General features: G+C 54.5%; 10 protein-coding genes across 10 annotated transcripts; 5 read left to right on the top strand and 5 right to left on the bottom strand.

Annotated features, from left to right (window-relative positions):
• Positions 1–335: 335 nt before the first annotated feature.
• CORC01_03353 (ATPase) lies at positions 336–2693 on the top strand (the record flags this gene model as incomplete). Its single annotated transcript, XM_022615003.1, has 1 exon — positions 336–2693. One exon carries the CDS (start codon positions 336–338, stop codon positions 2691–2693), a length of 2358 nt encoding a protein of 785 aa, XP_022478462.1.
• A 1118-nt stretch (positions 2694–3811) lies between these two features.
• Positions 3812–4629, bottom strand: CORC01_03352 (ADP-ribosylation factor; the record flags this gene model as incomplete). The annotated part of the gene is made up of 4 exons (XM_022615002.1): positions 3812–3904; positions 3964–4029; positions 4115–4359; positions 4482–4629. The coding sequence occupies 4 exons, from the start codon at positions 4627–4629 to the stop codon at positions 3812–3814; spliced, it is 552 nt and encodes a 183-aa protein (XP_022478461.1).
• Positions 4630–6104: 1475 nt separating this feature from the next.
• CORC01_03351 (emp24/gp25L/p24 family/GOLD) lies at positions 6105–6885 on the top strand (the record flags this gene model as incomplete). Its single annotated transcript, XM_022615001.1, has 3 exons — positions 6105–6302; positions 6413–6620; positions 6680–6885. 3 exons carry the CDS (start codon positions 6105–6107, stop codon positions 6883–6885), a joined length of 612 nt encoding a protein of 203 aa, XP_022478460.1.
• Positions 6886–8072: 1187 nt separating this feature from the next.
• Positions 8073–10673, bottom strand: CORC01_03350 (uncharacterized protein; the record flags this gene model as incomplete). Its single annotated transcript, XM_022615000.1, has 1 exon — positions 8073–10673. One exon carries the CDS (start codon positions 10671–10673, stop codon positions 8073–8075), a length of 2601 nt encoding a protein of 866 aa, XP_022478459.1.
• Positions 10674–11779: 1106 nt separating this feature from the next.
• On the bottom strand, positions 11780–12064 carry CORC01_03349 (uncharacterized protein; the record flags this gene model as incomplete). Its single annotated transcript, XM_022614999.1, has 1 exon — positions 11780–12064. A coding segment is annotated over one exon (285 nt), but the record flags the coding sequence as incomplete, so codon positions are not given.
• A 532-nt stretch (positions 12065–12596) lies between these two features.
• On the top strand, positions 12597–14173 carry CORC01_03348 (uncharacterized protein; the record flags this gene model as incomplete). The annotated part of the gene is made up of 4 exons (XM_022614998.1): positions 12597–12745; positions 13289–13364; positions 13529–13866; positions 14092–14173. The coding sequence occupies 4 exons, from the start codon at positions 12597–12599 to the stop codon at positions 14171–14173; spliced, it is 645 nt and encodes a 214-aa protein (XP_022478457.1).
• A 495-nt stretch (positions 14174–14668) lies between these two features.
• Positions 14669–15822, top strand: CORC01_03347 (uncharacterized protein; the record flags this gene model as incomplete). The annotated part of the gene is made up of 2 exons (XM_022614997.1): positions 14669–15506; positions 15725–15822. The coding sequence occupies 2 exons, from the start codon at positions 14669–14671 to the stop codon at positions 15820–15822; spliced, it is 936 nt and encodes a 311-aa protein (XP_022478456.1).
• A 667-nt stretch (positions 15823–16489) lies between these two features.
• Positions 16490–17725, bottom strand: CORC01_03346 (splicing factor u2af-associated protein 2; the record flags this gene model as incomplete). The annotated part of the gene is made up of 1 exon (XM_022614996.1): positions 16490–17725. The coding sequence occupies one exon, from the start codon at positions 17723–17725 to the stop codon at positions 16490–16492; it is 1236 nt and encodes a 411-aa protein (XP_022478455.1).
• A 609-nt stretch (positions 17726–18334) lies between these two features.
• Positions 18335–19848, bottom strand: CORC01_03345 (uncharacterized protein; the record flags this gene model as incomplete). The annotated part of the gene is made up of 4 exons (XM_022614995.1): positions 18335–18893; positions 19117–19615; positions 19672–19741; positions 19795–19848. The coding sequence occupies 4 exons, from the start codon at positions 19846–19848 to the stop codon at positions 18335–18337; spliced, it is 1182 nt and encodes a 393-aa protein (XP_022478454.1).
• A 460-nt stretch (positions 19849–20308) lies between these two features.
• Positions 20309–21329, top strand: CORC01_03344 (EF-1 guanine nucleotide exchange domain-containing protein; the record flags this gene model as incomplete). The annotated part of the gene is made up of 4 exons (XM_022614994.1): positions 20309–20348; positions 20404–20443; positions 20664–21043; positions 21100–21329. 4 exons carry the CDS (start codon positions 20309–20311, stop codon positions 21327–21329), a joined length of 690 nt encoding a protein of 229 aa, XP_022478453.1.
• Positions 21330–21874: the final 545 nt, after the last annotated feature.

Here is a 21874-nt window from a genome sequence, read left to right as displayed (position 1 = left end):
TTCCGATACGATATTCTCCCGACGCCGGCGGACCTCAGTCTTACACAGTGAATGCACTGGAAAAACCAAATGGGCAAACATGCGCTGGCACTGGCAGTAGACGTATTTCGTCATGCGCATGGACCCATTGTTGATAAGATAAAGCTTCGGAATATGCTAGACCTCACCGAAAGTGCGAGAATGTACTCGTGAAATCTTCCAAGTTCGCGACTTGACAGCACCAGAGAGTTGTCTAGAGAATATTTGAGGCCGGTGACTTTTCTATCTTTCATCCGGTATATTAGTCTGATATTTGGACGACTTTTTGCACCATCTGGCATTGACCAGTAGACACAATGCAAGCCAGAAGACAACTCATCTCATCAGCCCGGCGCATCGTCGGGTCATCATCACCGAGATCTCCACGACTAATCTCAAGAGCCATCATTAACGAATCTGCTGCACTCAGAAGCAGTAGCAAGCTTCTACCGTCGATAGCCATTCGGAGTTATGCAAATGGAAGACCTCATCCTCCAGGCGGTACACACCGCATGAACATGGGTGGCGAACCAGAGAAATCAGCACTCGAACAATTCGGAATCGACTTGACGGCCAAGGCCAAGGATGGAAAGCTTGATCCGGTCATCGGACGCGATGCAGAAATTCAAAGAACGATCCAGATTCTCTCGCGGCGGACAAAGAACAACCCTGTCGTGATTGGAAAGGCCGGCACCGGCAAGACAGCCATCCTGGAAGGCCTCGCACTGAGAATCGTGCGCGGTGACGTCCCGGAGAGCATCAAGAACAAGCGTGTCATTGCCCTGGACCTGGGCTCGCTCATTGCGGGCGCGAAGTTTAGGGGTGACTTCGAGGAGAGGCTGAAAAAGGTCTTGACCGAGGTTCAGCAGGCTGAGGGCGAAGTCATCCTCTTCATCGATGAATTGCACACCTTGCTAGGTCTCGGCAAGGCCGAAGGATCCATCGATGCGAGTAACTTGCTGAAGCCAGCACTTGCGCGTGGTGAGCTCCAGTGCTGCGGCGCGACTACCTTGGAGGAGTACCGCCTGATCGAAAAGGACGTCGCCCTTGCCCGCAGATTCCAGCCGATCATTGTCAACGAACCCACCGTCCAGGATACAGTCAGCATTCTGCGGGGTATTAAGGACAAGTACGAAGTTCATCACGGTGTTCGCATCACTGATGGTGCCCTGGTGGCAGCCGCTACCTACTCTAACCGGTACATTACCGACCGATTCTTGCCGGACAAGGCAATTGACCTGATGGACGAGGCTGCCAGCCATCTCAAGCTCGAGCACGAATCGAAGCCTGAAGATATCATGGCCCTCGACCAGAAAATAATGACCATCCAGATCGAACTCGAAAGCTTGCGCAAGGAAAAGGATGTGGCCAGCCAAGAGCGTCGCGACAAGCTGCAGACTGACCTGAAGAAGTACGAAGATGAGATATCTGAGCTCACCAAGCGCTGGGAAGCGGAACGCGCCGAGATCGAGGCCGTCAAGAAGACTCAAGAGGACCTCGACAAGGCCAGGATCGAGCTGGACCAGGCACAAAGAGAAGGTAACTTTGGCCGCGCGTCTGAGTTGAGGTACAGCGTCATTCCCGCCCTGGAGCAGAAGATCCCCAAGGACGGCGAAAAGTCGGACGGCAGCCTCATCCACGATGCCGTCACTGCGGACGACATCGCAGCAGTCGTCTCGAAGGTGACCGGCATCCCCATCTCTAAGCTTACTTCTGGCCATATCGAGAAGCTCGTGCACATGGAAGATTCTCTACGCGAGGCCGTCCGCGGCCAGGACGAGGCCATCAAGGCCGTCTCCAACGCCGTGCGCCTCCAGCGTGCCGGCCTCAGCGGCGAGAACAGGCCGCTCGCGTCCTTCTTCTTCCTTGGACCTACCGGTGTCGGAAAGACGGAGCTCTGCAAGAAACTCGCGGGCTTCCTCTTCTCCACCGAGTCGGCCGTCGTCCGCTTCGACATGAGCGAGTTCCAGGAGAAGCATACGATCTCCCGCCTCATCGGAGCACCTTCCGGCTACGTGGGCTACGAAGACGCCGGCCAGCTCACCGAGGCCGTCCGCCGCAAGCCTTATGCGGTCCTCCTCTTTGACGAGTTCGAAAAGGCCCACCGCGATATCTCGGCTCTCCTCCTCCAAGTCCTCGACGAGGGCTACCTCACCGACGCTCAGGGCCACAAGGTTGACTTCCGCAACACCATCATCGTGCTGACGTCCAACCTCGGCGCAGACATCCTCGTCGGCGCGGACCCCATCCACCCATACAAGGAAACGGCCGACGGCGACATCGACCCCTCCATCCGTAAGGCCGTCATGGACGTCGTCGCCGCAAATTACCCGCCAGAGTTCCTTAACCGCATCGATTCCTTCATCGTCTTCAAGCGCCTCGCCCTCGCCGCCCTGCGGGACATTGTCGACATACGCCTGCGCGAGCTGCAGCAACGCCTCGACGACAAGCGCATCGTCCTCGACGTCGGCGGCGAGGTGCGGGACTGGCTCGCGGAGCGCGGCTACGATCCCAAGTACGGTGCGAGGCCGCTCAACCGCCTCATTACCAACGAGATCGGCAACGGGCTCGCGGACAAGATCATCCGCGGCGAGCTGCGATCCGGTGAGACGGCGGTGGTCAGGATCAAGGAGGATAAATCAGGACTTGAAGTCGCAGCCCAGCCAAAGGCATAAAAAGGCAATCACGATATGTACGACTAATTTTTTTTGGTTGAGTAGTTTATTTTGGAGCACGGAGTACATGGAAGGAAAAGACTGAATTCCCCTCAAGAAAGTGTTGGACGATTAGCACCACAGCGTTGTGTAGGACTGTAAAATAAGAAATAGCCTGTCTTCACATACGTGTTCCACTCACAGAATACATTCAGCAGTTGGCATTCGTGCTAATGCAAATTAAATTGTGCACTTTTACCCACCTTTCGCGTGTAGCCATATGTCCTCTTCGATCGCATCTGCTTCCGTCCGTCCTTGTGACGTCGAGTACCCACAAAGACGCGTCCAAGACAGCATTCCAGAAGGGGGCTCTGCGGTGTCGAGCTGCACGCTTTGAGGGGGGCTAGAATTGGGGGTTTAGGAAGCCGCGAGACATGCCACTAGGGGTCGGCGAGGGAGTGGATGGGTTGGGATGGCGGAAAGAATTATGAAATATCGCGTGGCACCACGAATTTTGAAAAAAAGGAAGACAAGTCTATAACGATTCTGTCCCAACTCAAGGCTAGAACTACCTGAAACCCCTCCATACCTAACAACAAAGACGACAAACTGGAGGAAAGCAGGGCGAACCACCCCTCATAGGGGTACTAACCAGTCATGAAGAAACTCGTTAAGCCCATGTCTCATCCCTTCCCCTGCCGAAAATGGTAGGTAAACCGGACCACCAAAAGAGCAGAAACACCGTATTCATGGGATTGCGGAGGCGAGAAAGCCAAGGTGTTCATGAGTAGGCTTCTCCGTCACATTTGGACGGAGAAACGTATAGAGTTGCTGCGTGAGGACTGTACAGATTTCCCAACCCAAGACGCCCCCTTTCTTCCAAAACGAAACTTGTCCTTTTGAGACCAGAATGTGTGTGCTTGCTGCGTCGAGAGAATGCCAACGGAATGTGGCTCACGTGATGTCAGGTACCACCATGGGGAGGAGGGGATGTAAGGACGAGAAGATGCGAAAAAAATAAGTTATGGACTATTCGATTGCCTTGTGACCGGTAGCTTTGCGAATTACAACCGTCCCAGAGGGATGACGTGAGAGTATAGCAGAAGAGAGGTAGTCCGTTCGGCTTCTCTTCGCGGCATTTACTGGTGACCCGCCTTGCGCAGGGTGGTGGCAAGCCACTCGAGACCCTCGTAGAGACCATCACCGGAGGTGGCGCAGGTGGACTGGATGTACTATTGGGGGGATCAGTATGGGGATAATCGTACTCGGTCGTGCTCGAGGGGAAACATACCCAGGCGCGTTGTCTCAGAGAGTGGAGGCCAAGCTTGTCTGTGATCTCGGCGGCATTCATGGCGTTCTGTAGGAAAATATGTCAGCCGCATGATTCGTGTTGATGAAGGCTCGAATAGCCCCGAGTAAGAGGGGATGGCGGGGTAACGTACAGGCAGATCCTGCTTGTTGGCGAAGACCAGGAGAATGGCATCCCGCAGCTCGTCCTCGTTGAGCATGCGCTGAAGCTCCTCACGGGCCTCGACGATACGGTCGCGATCGTTGCTGTCAACGACGAAGATGATACCTTGGGTGTTCTGGAAGTAATGTCTCCACAGAGGGCGGATCTTGTCCTGACCACCAACGTCCCACACGGTGAACTGGATGTTCTTGTACTCAACAGTCTCGACGTTGAAACCTAGAAGAGGCCCGATGTTAGCACGCCATTCGCCTCCTCGATGCATTGACCCTATTGATAGCGGGTGGCGCGAAATTACATCATGACACGAGGTAGCAAATAGTGTTAGGGGCGGTGCGTACCAATGGTAGGAATGGTCGTGACGATTTCACCGAGCTTGAGCTTGTAGAGAATCGTAGTCTTTCCGGCGGCGTCAAGACCGACCATCAAAATTCTCATCTCCTTCTTTCCCCAAAGCTTGTCAAAAATCTTGGAAAATGCGAGACCCATGATTGCGGTTCGGACTGTGATGAGCGTCTAGGTGTCGGTGGCGTTGTATAGGAAGAAGTTTATCTGTTGAAGACGGATAGTGTGAGCAAGCGCGCAATTGATGCAAATTAAATTAAATGGAAATAACGTCGAGAAAAGGTGCGGGCGGGATATAAAGCAGTATAAAGCAGACTCCGAAAGGACAGATAGTAACGGAGGCGGGCAGGATTGGGTCACTGACTAAAGTCTGCCTGGGCGCTGGGCGAAGGCAAGGTGTTGCGATGATGATCTGGTCAAGGTTGAAGTTGAGAACCAGGCTGCCGCAATTCGCAAATGGAGGAGAGGAGTAGCGGGATAGAAGAAGTGGATGTGGACAGGCGACGTGGAGGGAGGGAGGGATAGGGATATTGGATTGGGTTGGGGGGTGTGGTGGGCTGCTCTCTACCGTATCCTGAGGTGTCGTGTCCAGACCAGACCGATGCAGGCACGCGCGCAAGAGCAGCTTTGGCCGAGGGGGTGGGAAAGGGGACTGGAGACCCGACTGAAGATGACACAGAGGCTGGAAAGAAAGGGACGGATTCGAGACAAACAGGTGATGGCAAATAGTGACTTACTTCCTCACGACGTCCCTCTGCGACAGGAGACCGGAGTGTTGGTTTTTTTTGGTCGTGGGTGTGATTGTCGGTGAAGGGGGGGAAGACAGTCAAGTGTCAAGAGGGTTAGTTTAGGTAGGTGGAATAGAGGCGAGTAGAGGGGGTGGGCTTTGGTAAGATAACTTGGGCCCGGCGAGGTTGGTGGTGATTTTTAGAAAGGCCATGTTTTTCAAACTCTGTGTCCCCACTCTACTCGACCATCGCTACAAACGGACGCCACCCTGTGGCCCGCCGAGGTACCTTCCCTAAGGTAGCAGGCCGCTGTCTGCGAATACCCCAAAACTGCCCACCTCACGCTGTCATGTTGCGTGCTGAGGCCCAAGTCAAGCTAGGCACGGACCACAGGCTACTTGAAGCGACGTGGTTAGGTACCTGTCTCTCCCTGTTGGCTACCCCCTTCTAGCGTTGTTAACCACTGTGACTGGAAGGGCCTTCTGAAGCAACAAGTATCCACATCACGTGCAGGGGTCGGCTCCAGCTAAGGTACCGCGAGAAACAAGCCGGAAAAGCATCGGTCCATCATGTCTAGTCCCGAGCTAGACCTCTTTCGGCTCAGCCTCAAGTCCAACCAAACGTCGCCAGAGTGTCCAGACTCAAGGAACAGGGATCACCTCCAGGAACCGATCTGGAGAACAGCCTGGACACAAGCCAACGTCGTTCCATTTACCTCCCGGCTCTGAACTCTACCCTTTGAATACAGAACAGCTCGCCTCTGCTGTGCCTGTCGACCAGCTCAGTCTGACGTCCTTTCCTTTTCCCCCTCGGCCTCGACACGGAGCTCTTACAACACACATACAGAGAGAGAGACAGAGAGACGGAGGGAAAAAAAAGGAAGCTCCTGTCATGTTCTTCCCTTCGGTCACCAAGCTGCTCCTCGCAGCTGGCCTTGTCCACTCGGCCCTGGCCCACAACATTCAGCTGCCCGCCCACGGCCGCGAATGCTTCCACGAGTCGCTGCACCGCGATGACAAGATGACCGTCACCTTCCAGGTTGGCGACCGCGAATTTGGCAGCGCCGGCAACCTGGACATTGACTTCTGGGTATGAACTAAGCTCTAGCCCACCGCACCCCCTTTTTGACCGCAAACGTCGCGCACAATTGCATCGTGACGGAGGTACCGAGGCTGATTGTCGACTCTCTACACCCGCAGATCACGAACCCCCAAGGCCAGTACGAGACCTTTGATAAGAGCGTTTCGAACGGAGACTTCTCCTTCGACGCGAAGCACGACGGCAAGTACACCTACTGCTTCGGAAACGAGCACTGGGGTGCCCACAGCAAGGAGGTCTCATTCAACGTCCATGGTATCGTCTACGTCAGCGAGACCGAAGTCCCCGCCGATCCCCTCGAAGTCGAAGGTAAGCAGAACAATGGTTTATTAGCATGGTTACAGGCTCTCTTAACACATCGATTGTAGTACGCCATCTTTCCGAGCTCCTCGCCCAGGTCAAGGACGAGCAGTCCTATATCGTCCTACGCGAGCGCACTCACCGTAACACCGCCGAGAGCACCAACAGCAGAGTCAAGTGGTGGAACCTGTTCGTCATTGGTCTCGTTGTTGGAGAGTCTGTCTTCCAGGTGTGGTGGCTTCGCAGATTCTTCGAGGTCAAAAGGGTGGTTTAAAAAAAACAAGGCGTCGTCATTTTCGTTTTCCGGATACCCGTGCTGGGGATGACAGGTCGAAGGCGCACAAAAAGGAATGGAATCCAGGATGGCAGAATGCTGATCGAGGCAGAAGCTGATCAAGGCAGAAACCAACCACCCGAAGATGAAATTGACATGTATATTGTATCATAGATCACATGAATGACACGAACGGTTCTGAGTATGAAGCAGAGCAGGCCAAGGGGGCAACTGAATGCTTGGGCAGCGGATAGAAGTGGCTTGGCTTGTTAACCTAACGTGCAATGTCGACGACGAGCCTTTGAGCGTCTTTTACAAACGAGACTCTTCATCATCGGAGCACAGATGAAAAGAAAACAATCTAGTTATGGTGGCATTCTGGCGCCAAGTTTGCTTTCATCCCATGAAGGCTCTCGGCATCATTGAGAACAATTGGCAAATAAGTTCGGTACTCCAAGGCATCCAACTGTCTGTGTCACAGCGTCCAAAAACAGGTTGCAACATTTTATCCCTGGCATCGTCAGTATATTACCGCCAAAAGCCGTGACCAGGACACGCTGCACCAAAGCACAGCGGCCCATGGGCTCCTCTAGGAATGCACTCACCGGCTACCTTGGACGAGCTCGAGCTCACTACCGTGTCCAGAAGACAATGTCTCAACTGTAGCGCTAGGAACCGTTTGCTGCGCCGCTGCATGTCAGGCCGAAGCAGCAAGCCAGGATAGTGACTAACTGACCGGCTGCCTGGCATAGCTCCAATGCTGAGCATAGTGGACTGACTGCCTTTACTCCGAACTTGACACTTGGCCTTTCAAGCTGCCAAAGCGGCATTCATGCCACAAGGCAACAGCTTTCACCAAAGAACAGGTAGTAATTTTCACTCAATCGAATTGTGATGCCAGTTTTTCTTAGCCATCCTGTGTGGCAATCATGACTCCCTCTAACCTGACAGTCATTATGTACATCATACATCATGTATAAGGCAACGCATTATGCCTTTCCTACAATAGCCACGAGTTCGTCTCGCGAGCATCAAAAGTATGCGTTATAGAATCCAACAAAGCTAACCCCAAGACGCCGTACCATCTGTATGTCCCAAATGTAGCCCTTTCAATAAGAGCAAAACAACACTAAAGTGCAACGCAAATAGGTCATGCTTCATACACCTCCGAGGTCGCCTTCTCATGTTCATGCGTTCGGATCCGATTCGGGTACGCTCTCCTTTGTCTCGTCGGGTATCTTCTCCACAGGAATATCGACTCCCTTGACGGGATGGATTAGCATTGGAGGCAGGCACATGCGGCCCTCACCACCCCGCATCTGGCCAACGCTAGATTCGTCCTTGCTCAGGTCTTCCGTCTTCTCGAACTCCTCGCCACCATCGTTATTGACTTTGAGGCCGAGCCAGCGCCGGTACAGATTCGGGGCAAAACCCGAGTTGTAGAACCAGCTGAGCCCGCGGAGGTTGTGCTCGCGCTGACCAAACACGGCAGTACGAGCGCCACCGCTAGCTCCGTTCTTGCCGCCATTGAGGACCTGGGCCAGATATTCTGTAGGCCATTCTCTGTCGACGTACATGGGATGAGGCGCAAAGACTGCCTTGTAGCCGTGCTGGAATGCGACGGTCACAGGCCACATTTCGGGGAAGGCGAAGTGCTTCTTGAAAGCAGTCTCACGGTGCATCGTCATGAGCAGGCGGCGGGACATGCGCGAAGCCGTGATGATGTGGGCTCTCCTAGGCGGCATAGGCTCGTCCCGATTGTTCTTGTTGTATCCAGTTATATCCTCTGACAACAACCAAGTGGTTCCCTCAGGGTCAAAAATAGGGTTGAAGGCAATGTAGTCGGCTTCTTCACCGACACCCCAGGTGTACTTGTCCTTTTCATACGTGGTAGGTGGCTTAGGGTCGTTCTCGATCTCAAACCAATCATCCTCATTGATAGGGCGTTCGGGTCCCCAGATGGTCTTCTCTCCTCGTGTAATCTTGGTAGGATCTTGGTTCTCCTTGTTCTTCGCGCCAGGAATGTTCTTCCAAACATTGTCGGCGCCATCTGTACCCATTTCAGACTGAACACGTGCCATCTGCCTGAAGTCCTCCCAAGAGCCGTGAACGCTGGGAATGTAGAATCGAGCGTTGCGCTCCCAGAGTCCCTTTCGTGGTTGCTCTTTGCCCCAATTCTCCATCTTGGAGAAGAGGTCATAGTAGTGACCAGTGTAGCGAATGTCCATCTCCCAGGACCAGTAAAAGTCGTACTCGGGGTGCTGGTAGGCGAAGTACTGCATAGCCATAGTAAGACCGCGGTAGACTCCGTGAACAGGCAAGTCAGGTCCACGAGTGTAGAGATCAAAGATGCCCTGGTACAGAGACAGCATCTGTGTCTCTGTCCACAGCGTTACCAAGCCTCTGAACTCCTCGGGGATACGCTCCCTAATACGGCGCTCGTAAACATCGTGATCAGCCCAAACCGGGTGAGCTGCGTCGTTTTTGATCTGAACGAGGAGATGGACGTCATAGCGTCCGCCTGAAGCCAGCGCCAATTCGGATATGACTGAGCGAACATTCATAATGTCCTCCTCGCGCCAATTGTACTCATCCCAAACTCGAATTACTATAGCAGTTCGGGAGATTTTTTCCTTGTTGGACTTTTGTTCCTCGTCGGCTTTCTTGTCTGCCTCGGTGGCTTTGGCGTCGGGTTCCAAGTTATCGAGGGGATCGCGCGTCACCAAGGTCGCATTCTGAGCAGGCTCGTCGACGAAGAAACCGCGCGCGGCAGGGGTTTTGGGAGGCATTGGTTTGAACCTATCGTTGTTGGACTGGTAGCACCGGCGCTGAGCATCTGCCCAGTCAACTTGGCGCCAGTCCACCTGAGGGGTCTTCTCCCACACGGCGTCGGAACCTTCCTTCTCGCCGTGCTCGCCAATTCCGAGGCCTCCAGCGGGAACCGAATATCCAAAGCCGTAAGGCGCATAGCGCCCGAATCTTTCGTAGCAAACGTCTTCAGGCAAGTTCAGCAGATCGTAAGAGCCTTCGACGTGCTGGGGGAACCCTTGGGGGCGGCCGTCGAGGTATCTTATGGGTGGGACGCGAACTTTGTTGTCCTTGTCGATGAAGCATTCATTCATCTTCTCAGGCTTGGTTACGAAGATGGAGCCTGGGTGTTCGATGAACTCTTTGCTCTTGGGCACAGCGCGCCTGACAGCATCGTCCTTGCCATCCTCGCTCGTCGTTGTGACGGTGGTGTTGATGTCGAGCTGGTCCAAGGGAACTTCGTCTGAGGAGCGGGGGTAAGAGGGAATGTACTTGGAAGGCGCGACAATAGACCTGACACCGCCGTAGTATCTCTGTATGAACCCGAAAGACTCCCACACTGGCGGGGGGTCTGGCTTCTTTTCCACCTTGCCCTCCATGATCATCTTGTTCTCGACGTGACTTGCGCGTACCAGAGACATGATCATGACCACCATAAAGGTAAGCAGTCCTAAGCATAGGTATCGGATGATTCGATTTGGGAAACGATACAGGTGGGTACGCGGGCGGCGGGCTGTCGCGAGAGCCCTCTTCGGGAGCATCATGGCTGCGCTCGAGAGCGATCCAGAGGTCTGCCTTGAGCTCTTAGCACTTGGCGAGGAGGACGTCGAGTAGTCTTCCGATTCGTCGTCGGACGAGTAATAGTCGTCGTCATCGTTCGAGAGGCGCTCCTTGGTGCGCAAAGGACTGAGCTTCTCGTATTTTGGTAATCTGCCCGTGCGGTTCTCGCGAGACCGCAATGGGTTTGAAAACACACCCATTTTGAGGTTGGACTGGAGTCTAAGGGGCCCCCTAGTCAGCTTCTGCGGCAAATGGCAACGATAATGAAGGTGCCGACTAGCGGTTGCTTACCACGAGAAACCCGTGAACACCTCCAGTTGTTGTCGTAGAGGCCCGTGGGACGGGCGTCGCGGCTGTCCTATCACTCGTCTGGGTGTAGGCGATCCAAGTAACAATAGAGAAAGACCCTTGTGGTTTCTTGAGTAAAAGCTGTCGGAGAGAATACTGCGAAAGCGTGGTAGGTGAAGGTGGAAATGGATGCTTTGGACAGAATAGAGCACACAGTAGAGGTCGCAAGCCAGAAAGATGGAGATGAGGTTCGGGGGGCACGGTGCTAGGGCATCATATGGAAATGAAGCGCAGCAGGGGAAGGAAAGACGGAGGTTAGCTTGGGCCAACAGAGTCCACCTCGAGTAATATGGATCTATCAATGTTGGATATGAGCGACCCAGCGACGGCGGGACAACATGATAAAAAAAGGCAGGAGCAAAACAGCCAGAGACAACCTGGACGGTACGTATTCCAAGCTGCTAGCCAAGTAATGCAACACACGAGTGGTCCGGCAGTCCAAGTACGTAGACATGTAAGGTATTACCCATTAACGTACGGATACAGACTGTCTATCCGTATTATGGGCGGGATGCACACACAGTGTGTGGGTGTGGTCACTGTGGTGTGTGTCCTTGCTTTGAGCCTTTGAGATGACGGGAGTCCATGGTCTTTGTTGAACTGGGACGGTGTGGAGTTGGTTCCTTCCCCCCCTATCCGCGTCCCACGCCATCGCCACTAAAAAGATTGGATCTGATTGGGGAATTGGTGGGGGTTCCAGACGACGACTGGCCAACTACATGTTGCTCTGAGCAACGGGGTGATACGGGCGGTGTCTTGTGGCAGAATTACGAACACTCCACTCCCCTCCAGCTTGCAGCGTTGCCCCCCCGGTCCTATCGGTGCCAAACTTTTTATTCCCTTACCTCATTGGATATTGGCCAGGAAAGGTTTGAGGGCCGCAACGCCGCAACGGACCTTGACCCAAAGCAGCGACGAACAAGATGCAAGATGCGCGCCTGCCCTCGCCTGCTTTTTCTTACTGGACCCGCGACTGGATTCTAGGTGCGCGCCAATGCGGGTCGCCCAGGACTTGCAGGAGCAAAGCAGGGGTTGTCGCCGGTCTCGACTTCCTCGCTAAAAGTTTGACTGGGGTATCCCTGACAGCCAAGTCAACCTCCTCCGGGGCTGGTTGCCCGCTACGGACTACGGTTCGGCTCCTTCCAGGTTGATTGAAGGTGCGTTCCACTTCCCGTCCTCCTGCAATCCAAGACGCAAGACGGTTGAAGAAGAAGGATCCTGACACTGTCCAGACGCTCCTCTCTGGTCCGGCTTTGGTCCTTGGTCCATCACATCACGATGAAAGAAGACAACTGACACCGACGCTGACTGGGTTGCGAGTTGCGACTGATTACGCAGTAGGGAGCGAGGTAGGGATCACTGGCCGGCCCCCAATCGCACTTCGCTTCCAACCCACAGCCTACAGGAGGCTGCAATTTGCAAGTGCAGCCGACGACTGAATCAGTTACAGCCCGCGCCACACACCGAATTCGTTTCCCGTCTTGTCGCAACTCTCATCTGACCTACCAAATGAGACTGGACGAAGCTGCAACAAGTTCGGACGCGTTGCTCTGTTTCGTCTTAACCTCTCCTCAGCCCTGAGTTCTGCCCCAAGTTCCCAACACTCCTGGCCCTCCCATGAGACACAGCAGTCTCTCCATAATTCTACGAGGGTACAACTGCCGGTCCGATCAGGAGGCAGAGGCATTTCTTCAGCCAGCTTCAATTTCGAGTCTGAATCCTGATCCATCCATGCACCCCGCAGTGTCTCCTCACTGGTCCCCAAAACCGACGTCATGCTGCCAAGCTGCTTGGTGAGGATTCGAGAAAGGGCAGCATTCAAGAAGGCCATCCCTACGGACCGCGACTCGTCTCAATTTCAGACATCACACAGAGAACCGACGCAGTGCGACAAAGGAGATTATCGCAATGAGAGACCATACCGGTCCGCCGATCCGTCAATCATGGCCCGTCCGCCTTGGAGATTCCAGCAGAATAAATTTAGAATATGCCGAGATTTCGCAGGCCAATATCGATTCGCATACCCAATTTTCATCTTGTCATGCATGTGGCTGAGGGCGGAAGTCGTTACGGAGCATCCCCGTACTGTGGTGTGTGGTTGTGTGGTAGCACTACCTTCCAGTGGCACGCTGTGCACAGAGGAAGTCGCCCCCATCCATACCTTACGTTCATCCCTGATCTGCGCCTTCTCTTGAACTCGTGGCTACCAGCTGGGGATGCAATATGCATTTAGCCCAACCCCCAAGTTCCCCCAAGCTCCGCATAACGGTCTGCCTTATCTACACTTGCGTGAAAGGGGCGACGAGATTGGCCCTTTCCGATGGCAAGGCCTAGACGCGTCCCGTCTCACCTAACACGGCCCGCGGTCGACGAGAATAGTCTTCCTGTCTCAGCAAAACTTCATGACAGCAACAAGCCACATTCTTGATGGGCTTTTGCCGGTTCATGTACTGTGCCGTTTGTCCAGTCCCCCGTCCGGTCGTCAATCGCTGGTTGCTCGAGGTGAAAAGAGGAGAACAGCTTCATACTTTTGCACGAGTAAGGTATGCGTATCCGTACATCCGCAAAGTCTACAGCCACGGTCAACCGGCCTCCTCCCCATGGCGGTGGTATTGGATTCGCAAAGTCGCGGTCACCCTGACAGCAAGACGCAACTTTGTTTTGAATTTATCGCTGCTGAAATTCAGAGCTTGTTTGCTGTCAATAGTTTCCGACGCAGGGCACCGCCAGCGCCGGAGAATACGAGCTGATGGATCAACAAAAATCAGCTGTTGAGCGAAAGAACAACTGTCTCTTGAGCATCTCTACGAGCCTCGTCACTCCGCAGCCAGCCAATGAAGACATAATCGGAAGGGAATCGGCTGGCCCGCCGCCGTCGAGTGGTACAGGTGCGCCCCTCACAGTGGGGGCAAGCATCCGTTGGCCCCAAAGTGTTCCGGCGGCTCCTTTCAAACTCCAGCACATCCTCCTGACCTCTCACCGTCCCGGGGGCCCCAGCAAGCCCTCCGTCACCGGCGGCCTGGGTAACATTGCCCCGAACTGGCGGTGGAACCTTATAACCTCAACCCAACATCATGGCCTGGGACAGCTGCCGTTGGCGTTGGGTGCCCATCGAAACTTACTTTGAATATCTCGAGCAGGCGGTTCCTGTCTCGGAGCGGTGCACCTGCAGAGCGGTCGACAAGTGCACCGCTCCAACGCGCAGAGTAACTTTTTCACGGCAGGGGTCCAGTGTTGACTGACAGCTGCATTATAACGGCTCCTTGCCAGCCTCAGAAAGTCGGTGGACAGGAGGCCTGATGCTTACCTTACCGAGCCACGGTACCCGTACAAGGCGCTGGCTTTGCCCTAGCTTGGTCGCCGAGGCGGGAACTTTCCCTATCTCTACCTCGCACGAGCCTAGTGTAAAGAGTTGCAGGCCAAAGGCTATGTGCCGGCTTGCGGTTCTGACTTTCCCTTCACCAAGAACTGGCCACTTAGACTTGACGCTTTTGTCAAACACCGTCACTTGATCAACCGTCACCTTGACCCCCAGCTTCCACGACCCCGCATAAGGTAGCCTGACCTGCGACAAGACGACAAGACCCCCCAGGTGGCTAGTCGAACCTTGTGGTCATTCCTTCGTGTGCCATGTTAGCTTGACCACATCACTCTTACTTTGCAATCACTCACTGCTTCTTGCATTTACTTTCTCCTCACTTTCCTTATTTATATCGTGCTCCAGCTCTTCCTCATCATCGACAATATATCTTTTGCAGTCATTTCATCTTATCTCTCCCGAGGCTCGTGGCCGTGCATATTAGTGCATATGCGTCTCAACATCACGTAAGAACAAGAAAAGTCAGCCATGTCCGTCGCTATCACCACATCGTCGGCCTCACAACTCCTCCATGAAGAGCCAATTGCCTCCTCCAATGCGTGCGGTGTGGGCCCGGAGCTCGACCAGGCCGTCGTGAGCTGCATCCTCAAGCAGGAAGCCATCTCCGTCACCCTCGACGGCCCGGCCATCTTCATCGTTTCCATGACTCTGACCCTCATCATCCACTTCCTCGAGCCCAAGATCGCCGAGACCCTCATCGTCATCGTTCCTATCCTGCTGCTCGTGCGGAACGACTACCACAACTTCCTCGGCCTCGGACCGGGCGGCACGCCATCTACGTTCCAAGGCTACGTCCGGATAGCCTGGCTGCGGCTCTGGGCCCTGCGTGACCCCTTTACGGCGCCGGAGCCGAGGCCAAACACTCTCCCGAGGCGAGGCATCCTTCGCCAAGAGGGAGGAGACCTCTCCCGCCTGCTCCCCTACCGCCCCGGTCCCCGACCCCACGTCGCCGGCATCGCGCCGCAGAGGCAGCTAGACCAGCACGGCACGGTGCCGCATTACCACGCCCTCCGTACGACGCTGAAGAAGCTCGCTGTTACGAATCCAGCCCGCTTCGGCACCGCGCGGTCCTGTCTTGAGAAGCACGGTCTGGGGCTCTTTGCGCGGCATCCCCTGAATGTCTCGTGCAATGGCGAGATCTGCCACGTCCACGACTCGGACCATAGCTTGCACATGAACCTCCACCCGGAGGACATTCGAGAGGTGCTGGCCAAAGGTTGGGGCCAGCGGCATCCTCTGGCATGGAAGGGGAGGTTGGTGAGGATGCCTGTGCCGGAAGAGTTCGTCATGGTGTATGCACCGCGAGGTACGTTATCACAAATGCTTGGGTCTGGTTAAAAAACGCTGCTTGTTTCCATGGCGGCGGGTGGCGGCTAGATCACGCAATTCACTTTTTCTGGCGTTCCAGCACGGCCATTACGAAGGCTGAACAATGATCAAAAATTGCAGCCGGGAAGGAGAGGAAAACCTCATTATCAGGTCTGACCCATATCGATTTTCACTAAAGCTGACTGTGCCTTACAGATGATCACGAATTGAAGATCGTTTGCAGAATCATTGAGGCGGCTATATGGTACGTCGTTTCCGAGAGAACAGATATTCAAGTCGAGCGGGCTGCTTGAGATTTTTCCTTCGTCCCGAGGAAAGAATCCAGTGGTTTACCCTGCTCGCGTTCAAGCGCTTATCAAGACACACATACACACACGCACACACAAACACACAAACAGTTTCCGGCAATTAAAACTCAGGGGGTTGTTTTGCTATTTGAGGATTGGCACGAAATTGACATTGGGCCTGGAGTTGGAGGAGTCTTGGGTAGATCAGACACAAGTAGATAAACCAAAAAAACTTGACTCATTCATGTAACCGTTTTCTTTGCCGCTTCCTCTAAGCTCATAATGCGGCTTGGTCGTAAGTATTTCTAGGCAATTGCTAGAGATGTTCGAGTAGAGCTGGTACGAGCATGAAAATCCTCTAACGACATGTCTTCGACCACCGTTTGGCTACCAGCCGGAGCTTCAGCAAGCTTTCTACCTTTATCGCGTTGCACCAACTTGGAACCGTCTCAGTCAGTGTCCGTCACTGTATCGTGTTGTTGCCAGCCTAAATAGAGTCGGGCACGCGGGCCAGAAACGGCATTCGCACATATCAAACAAAGCTGCCCCCAAAATCCGCGTAATATGGTGCCTCCAAGGGCAGATCTGTCCACGCTTCATCCATCCTTGCGGTCTTCAGTAATACAGTTCTATATATACAAGCCCCTCGCCCTTAAACAATCCCAAAAGAAGCTTAGTCGCTGTCGCTCACTTGGCCCCTAGACATCCTAAACTTCTCCCTGGGCTTAGCTATGCTCGCCTCCACAATCCGCCCGTCAAACGCCCGCCCGTTCATGAGCTGAATACACGCCTGGGCGGCCTGGGCGTCGGAGAACTTGACACCGACGATGCCATCTGGCTCCTCGTCGTAAAGCACCACGTTGGTGACCCTGCCCAGCTTACCGCATTCCTCGCGAATGTCCTCCTTGATCTCCACCAGCGCCGCCGGGTCCTCCTCCAGTTCCGCGAGCGTGAACATGTGCCGGAGGATCACTGTCCGGTTCCGCTTGGAGGTGCTCTCCGCGGGTATCGCCGCCACGTCGTCGTCGCTCCAGTCCGCCAGCTTCGCGGCCATCTTTTGCGTCTTGCGGATGATCTTCTGCTTGTCCCCGTTGTTGTTGCTCCGCTGGGGCCGGGCGGCTGCTCCTGCCTGCCCGTTATTCCCCCCTTCCCCGGCATTCGTTTCCTCGTCGTACTTTGTCTTTTTGTAGCTCGAGTCCGCAGCCTGGACCTTCATCCTCGTCGGCGCCGCCCCGTCCTGGCCCAGTTCGAAGCGGAACTCGGTGTCATCCAGCAGCATGATGGCCATCTCCACGCTCTGGGGTTTGAAGAAGACGACGAGCGCATCGCCCTTGAATTTGCCGCCCTCGTCCGTGTACATCTTGATCCGCGGCCGGCCGCTATCAATCTCCTCCGCGATCACGCCGGCTTTGCGCGAGAACAGCTCGTGGACCTCGTCCACCGTCGCATTAGCAGGTAGACCTGTGACGTAGACTGCGGTGTTTTGGCGCGGCGGCGGCGGTGCGCGCGCCGGCTTGGCCTTCTTTGCGGGACGCGCCCGGCCGTTACCGTTGTCGTTGCCGCCGTTGCCGTCACCGCTGTGTTGTCTGTCCGCACCGCCGCCTGCATCTGCTGACGTGGGCGAGTCCTTCCGTTTCCTGGGATTGTGGCTTCCGTTGCTGTAACTCGGGCCGGCGCCTGCTCTCGAGAGGTCTGCTAGTTGCGCCGCGGTCTCGTCTTCGTCATCGAGGGGCTCTATGGGTTCGTCCGCAGCCTCGGCCCACGCGGATGTTGCCGGGTCGAACTCGAGCTCAGTGCCGTTGTCAAGGACGGCAAGGTATTTGTTGTCGAGTTTAGAGAAGGAGATGCGCTCATCGTTGCCGAAGTCCTCGACGAACGTCGGCAGGGGGTCCTTCAGGTGATCCGCCATTGCGAGGAAGGATGTGAGACGCTAGAGTCGAGTCCCGCGAGGCGTGTACTTCAAGGCTGCGGATTGCCAGGATAATGCTCGAAATGTCTGTAATTGCATACAAGTCTAGGCTTGAAGCTGTGGACGAATTCCAATCGCATTCTCCAGTGACGTTAGTGGGCCAACGGCGCAGAGACTAGGTACCTAGGGGTCACTGTGGGGTCGTCCCTCGTGTACGTACCTTCCATACCTTAGCACGTGCCTACCTACCTTAGCTTATGTACCTTACCTTACCTTACCTCAGAAAAGGAAGCTCGGGTTGTTCAAACCTCAGTCCGCTCTGAAAGACGACTGATGAAGTTGAAATGGCTAGTGCTGGGATGGACCGGACGAAAAGGGGTCTCAAAACCATAAACATAAGCATGGGATTACTTGCAAGTTCCAGGATCACTGTCTTTCCTATAATCCCTGGAAATCTTTCTGGCTTGCATATATCACTGGGTTGGGGGCCTTCACAAGATACATTGTTATCATTGCCTGATACCGGACGAGAGTCTATATGTCGAGCAGTCTATCATATCGATCTCTATTATTCCATCCCCCAATCCATGCACCCCATATTGACCTCGGCTAACCCTGCTTCTTCTCCTTGACAGTTGATTTGACGCCCTCGACAAAGGCCTCAACCGCTTCGCCGCCGCCCAAGGGCATAGCACCGCCCCTCATATAGCCGCCATTGGGCACCTTCACGCTAAGCGCTTCCGCAATTGTAGGAAGACCGCCATCGCGAAGTGCCATTGTCAGGCTTCCAAGTGCCTGGTGGAACTGGGGGCTTCTGAGGACTCTCTCCAGCAGACTCTTCTTCTCTGCAAGACTCAAAGTGGCTTTGGCAGCAGTAGCAGCGTCCGCCGTGGGTTCAGAGTCGCCCAGGTCATCTGCTTCCGTGGCAAGCACGATAATTGCGGGAGGCAGAAAGCTCAAGAGGCTGTCAATGAACTCCTCTGACGCCGATCGAAGCATCGGAATAGTAATCTCGTTCGGGAGTAGGTGACTGAGGTATGGGAAAGGCTTGTCTGCGTGTTGCTGCTGCCCGCTTTGCTGTGAGCCACCCAAGTTGGCGTTGCCTTGCAATGATGCCAAAAAGTTTCGAACGGCAGCATCCGCATCTGTATTGGAACCACCGGCGGCACTGGCAATCGATTAGCACATGAACATGTAATGAGAGAGTCAAGCCATGGGCACCGCGCTGAAAGGCAAAAACTCCGAACCCTCTTGTCTTTTGAAAGGCTCTAAAAGTACATGTGGCGCCATAAGACGGGCCTTCTTTTTCCTCGCCAGTGCCCATGTAGCCCGTGTAACTCTAACGACCCTGGACTCCAACCAATAGAGACATGCTTTAGGAAGTAACCTACGCTCGTGCTCCGTCGCCTCCACCCTCTCTGGCATTCTCGCCTTCTTCTCTGATATCGCCTCCTGTGGCACCAGGGCCAGCACCACCGCTGCCTCCCTGAGACTGGTCGTGTCGGTCTCCCTGGCCCTCAGCATCTTCCATCGTCTCGTCGTCGTCGTCGTCTCGCCTGTCGTCGGAGTTGCGGACTTGTGCCAGTTCGCGGCTAATATTGACCTCTTCGCCCTGGAGAAGCGCATTGACAATTTCACCAATCTTCTTGTCGCGAGGGCTGAACCAGCTGGGGTCTCCGTTGCGCGACTGGGGTTTGGACTGGAGCCAGAAAAAGTGCCTCTGGGACGAAGAGCCGAACTTGAGGACGAAAATGCGGCCGTTGGTCTTTGCTGATGGTTGATCAGCGGCAGCGTGAGCGACGAATTCGCCGTCCATGGGCACCATAACGAGGTCGAGATCGGGATTCTCCATGGTGGCGGTGCGCTCTCGCCAGCAGAAGTGGATCAAGTCTGTAACTCGTTAGGCATCTGCAAGAGGTAGCGGTAGCGGCAGCGGCCAAACGAACCATCTTCAGAGTAGAGGTAGATGTAGCCAGGTGTCGCCTGTGGCTTGATCTTGTAAGGCTTGCTGGAGGTCTATGATAGATGTCAGCGAACCGGGGTCTGTAATGCGGAGCTGCACCACTGACGTCTGCATCACAGATACCAGCCTTGAAGGTAATTATCGGAAGAATCGACGACATGATTTGACTTCAATCCGTTTGCGTAGTGGGTAATGGCGGGTTGTGTGGTGAAGTTCGGATTTCCCAGTCGTTTTTGTATGGTGATCTGGAGACTGGCAATCGGCGTGAGATCGAGCTCGTCTCGTTTGGAGCTATCAACTGCAATTGCGTAGGAGCTCCCTGCCTATTGCCTGAGACGGGTTGGCGGCGCCGGATCCATCTATCCCACCTGCAGGGGCTCTGCTCTTCCGGCCCGTCCTTAGTCCGAAGAGGGGTGCTGCGCTGGGCAACCAGGATGGTGGGGTCCGTGCTGCCCAGAACCTGAGTGAAGAGCACCGCAATCTCAAAATTTTCGACCTGGTCCTTCCCAACCCCACCTTCACCTACTTATTTCTACCTGAACCTCAACACATCCTCCATCTTTTGCTTCTTCCACAGATACCCCTTTTCCTTCCCTCTACACACCCTTCAAAACGCAACAATGGGCTTCGCCGACCTTCTCACTGATGCTGGTGCTGCCAGTAAGTTTCTGCAGCGATGATTCTTCTTTCTTTCACGGGCTGACAATCGAGTCAGTACTGAACAGCTGGCTCACCACCCGCTCCTACATCGTCGGGTAAGTTCCCAAGTCCCTCACCGCTCCCTAGAACCCTCTCTCGACCCCCTTTGGCACTATATGATGAGGAAAATTGGTCCGTGTTTCGGAGGCAGCCTCAAGACCTGCTATTTGACGACGAAACCAGCACTTCGTGCAACTCTGACCCCCGCCTTACCCAACCACTTTTATCTCGCAAAAGCAGTCTTGGGCAGGACATCACCGCTAACAATCGGTACAGCTCCACCCCTTCCCAGGCCGACGTTGCTACCTTCAAGGCTCTTCAATCCGTTCCTGATGCGGAGAAGTACCCCCATGCCGCTAGATGGTACAAGCACATCGCTTCCTACGAGAGTGACTTCGCCACCCTTCCCGGCGATGCGTCCAAGTCCTACTCCGTCTACGGCCCTGAGGCCACTGAGCTCCCCGTGAACCCCGCCAAGGCCCCGGCCGCCGAGGAGGATGACGACGATGTCGATCTGTTCGGCTCTGACGACGAGGAGGAGGATGCCGAGGCTGCTCGCATTCGTGAGGAGCGTCTCGCCGAGTACAAGAAGAAGAAGGACAACAAGCCTAAGCTTGCCGCCAAGTCGGTTGTCACCATGGATGTCAAGCCCTGGGGTATGGTGTTTCGCTTGAATTCTGAACCTAGAATAATATGCTGACTGGTATCGCAGATGACGAGACTGATATGGCTGCCCTTGAGGCTGGTGTTCGCGCCATCGAGCACGACGGTCTTGTTTGGGGTGCCTCTAAGCTTGTCCCCGTCGGCTTCGGTATCAAGAAGCTCCAGATCAACCTTGTCGTTGAGGACGAGAAGATCAGCTTGTCTGATCTTGAGGAGGAGATTGCCGAGCTTGAGGACTACGTCCAGTCGGTGGACATTGCTGCTATGCAGAAGCTGTGAGGTGCTTTATGATCAACGGGAGGGATGAATTCACGAGGCATGATGGTGGAGAAATGAAAAAATCCATAGAATCCTCATAAGAAAGGGTATGGCTCAGGAAACGCAGAGTTTCTGGCACCAGCAAAGGCAGCGTCCTTTGCCGAACAAAGAGTTCGGGCTCAAGGCCTTTTATGAATACAAATGAGGTTATGAAAACCTTTTGAAGAAGTAAACAACCTGGCACCTATTCGTAACAACTACGAATCTGAATGTGAATCATGAATGACGGGTAAAATTAACAACATCTCTTGACCATGATGGCCATCTTACTACCTTATTGCCTGGTCAAAATCTGACATCGATGAAATGTGTATCGAAGTGGGGCGGCGCTAAGTGAGGGGCAATTCTTCGCTTCTTTTGAGGGCCTTCCCGGGAGGGTAGGCAAATGCAACGCGACTCGAGTACCTACCGTAGCTTGTGAACCGTGCCTGCAAACCCGCCAGCCTCAAGCTTACAACGCGAACGTCGACACGAAACGCGCCAGCCGCAGCAACACAACTAGGTCT

The sequence above is a fragment of the Colletotrichum orchidophilum genome (genome assembly GCF_001831195.1).
Source record: "Colletotrichum orchidophilum strain IMI 309357 chromosome Unknown Scaffold_20.1, whole genome shotgun sequence".
Classification (NCBI taxonomy): Eukaryota; Fungi; Ascomycota; class Sordariomycetes; order Glomerellales; family Glomerellaceae; genus Colletotrichum; species Colletotrichum orchidophilum.
The sequence above is the reverse complement of the archived record's forward strand: the minus strand, read 5'-3'. Positions and strand labels throughout refer to the sequence as shown.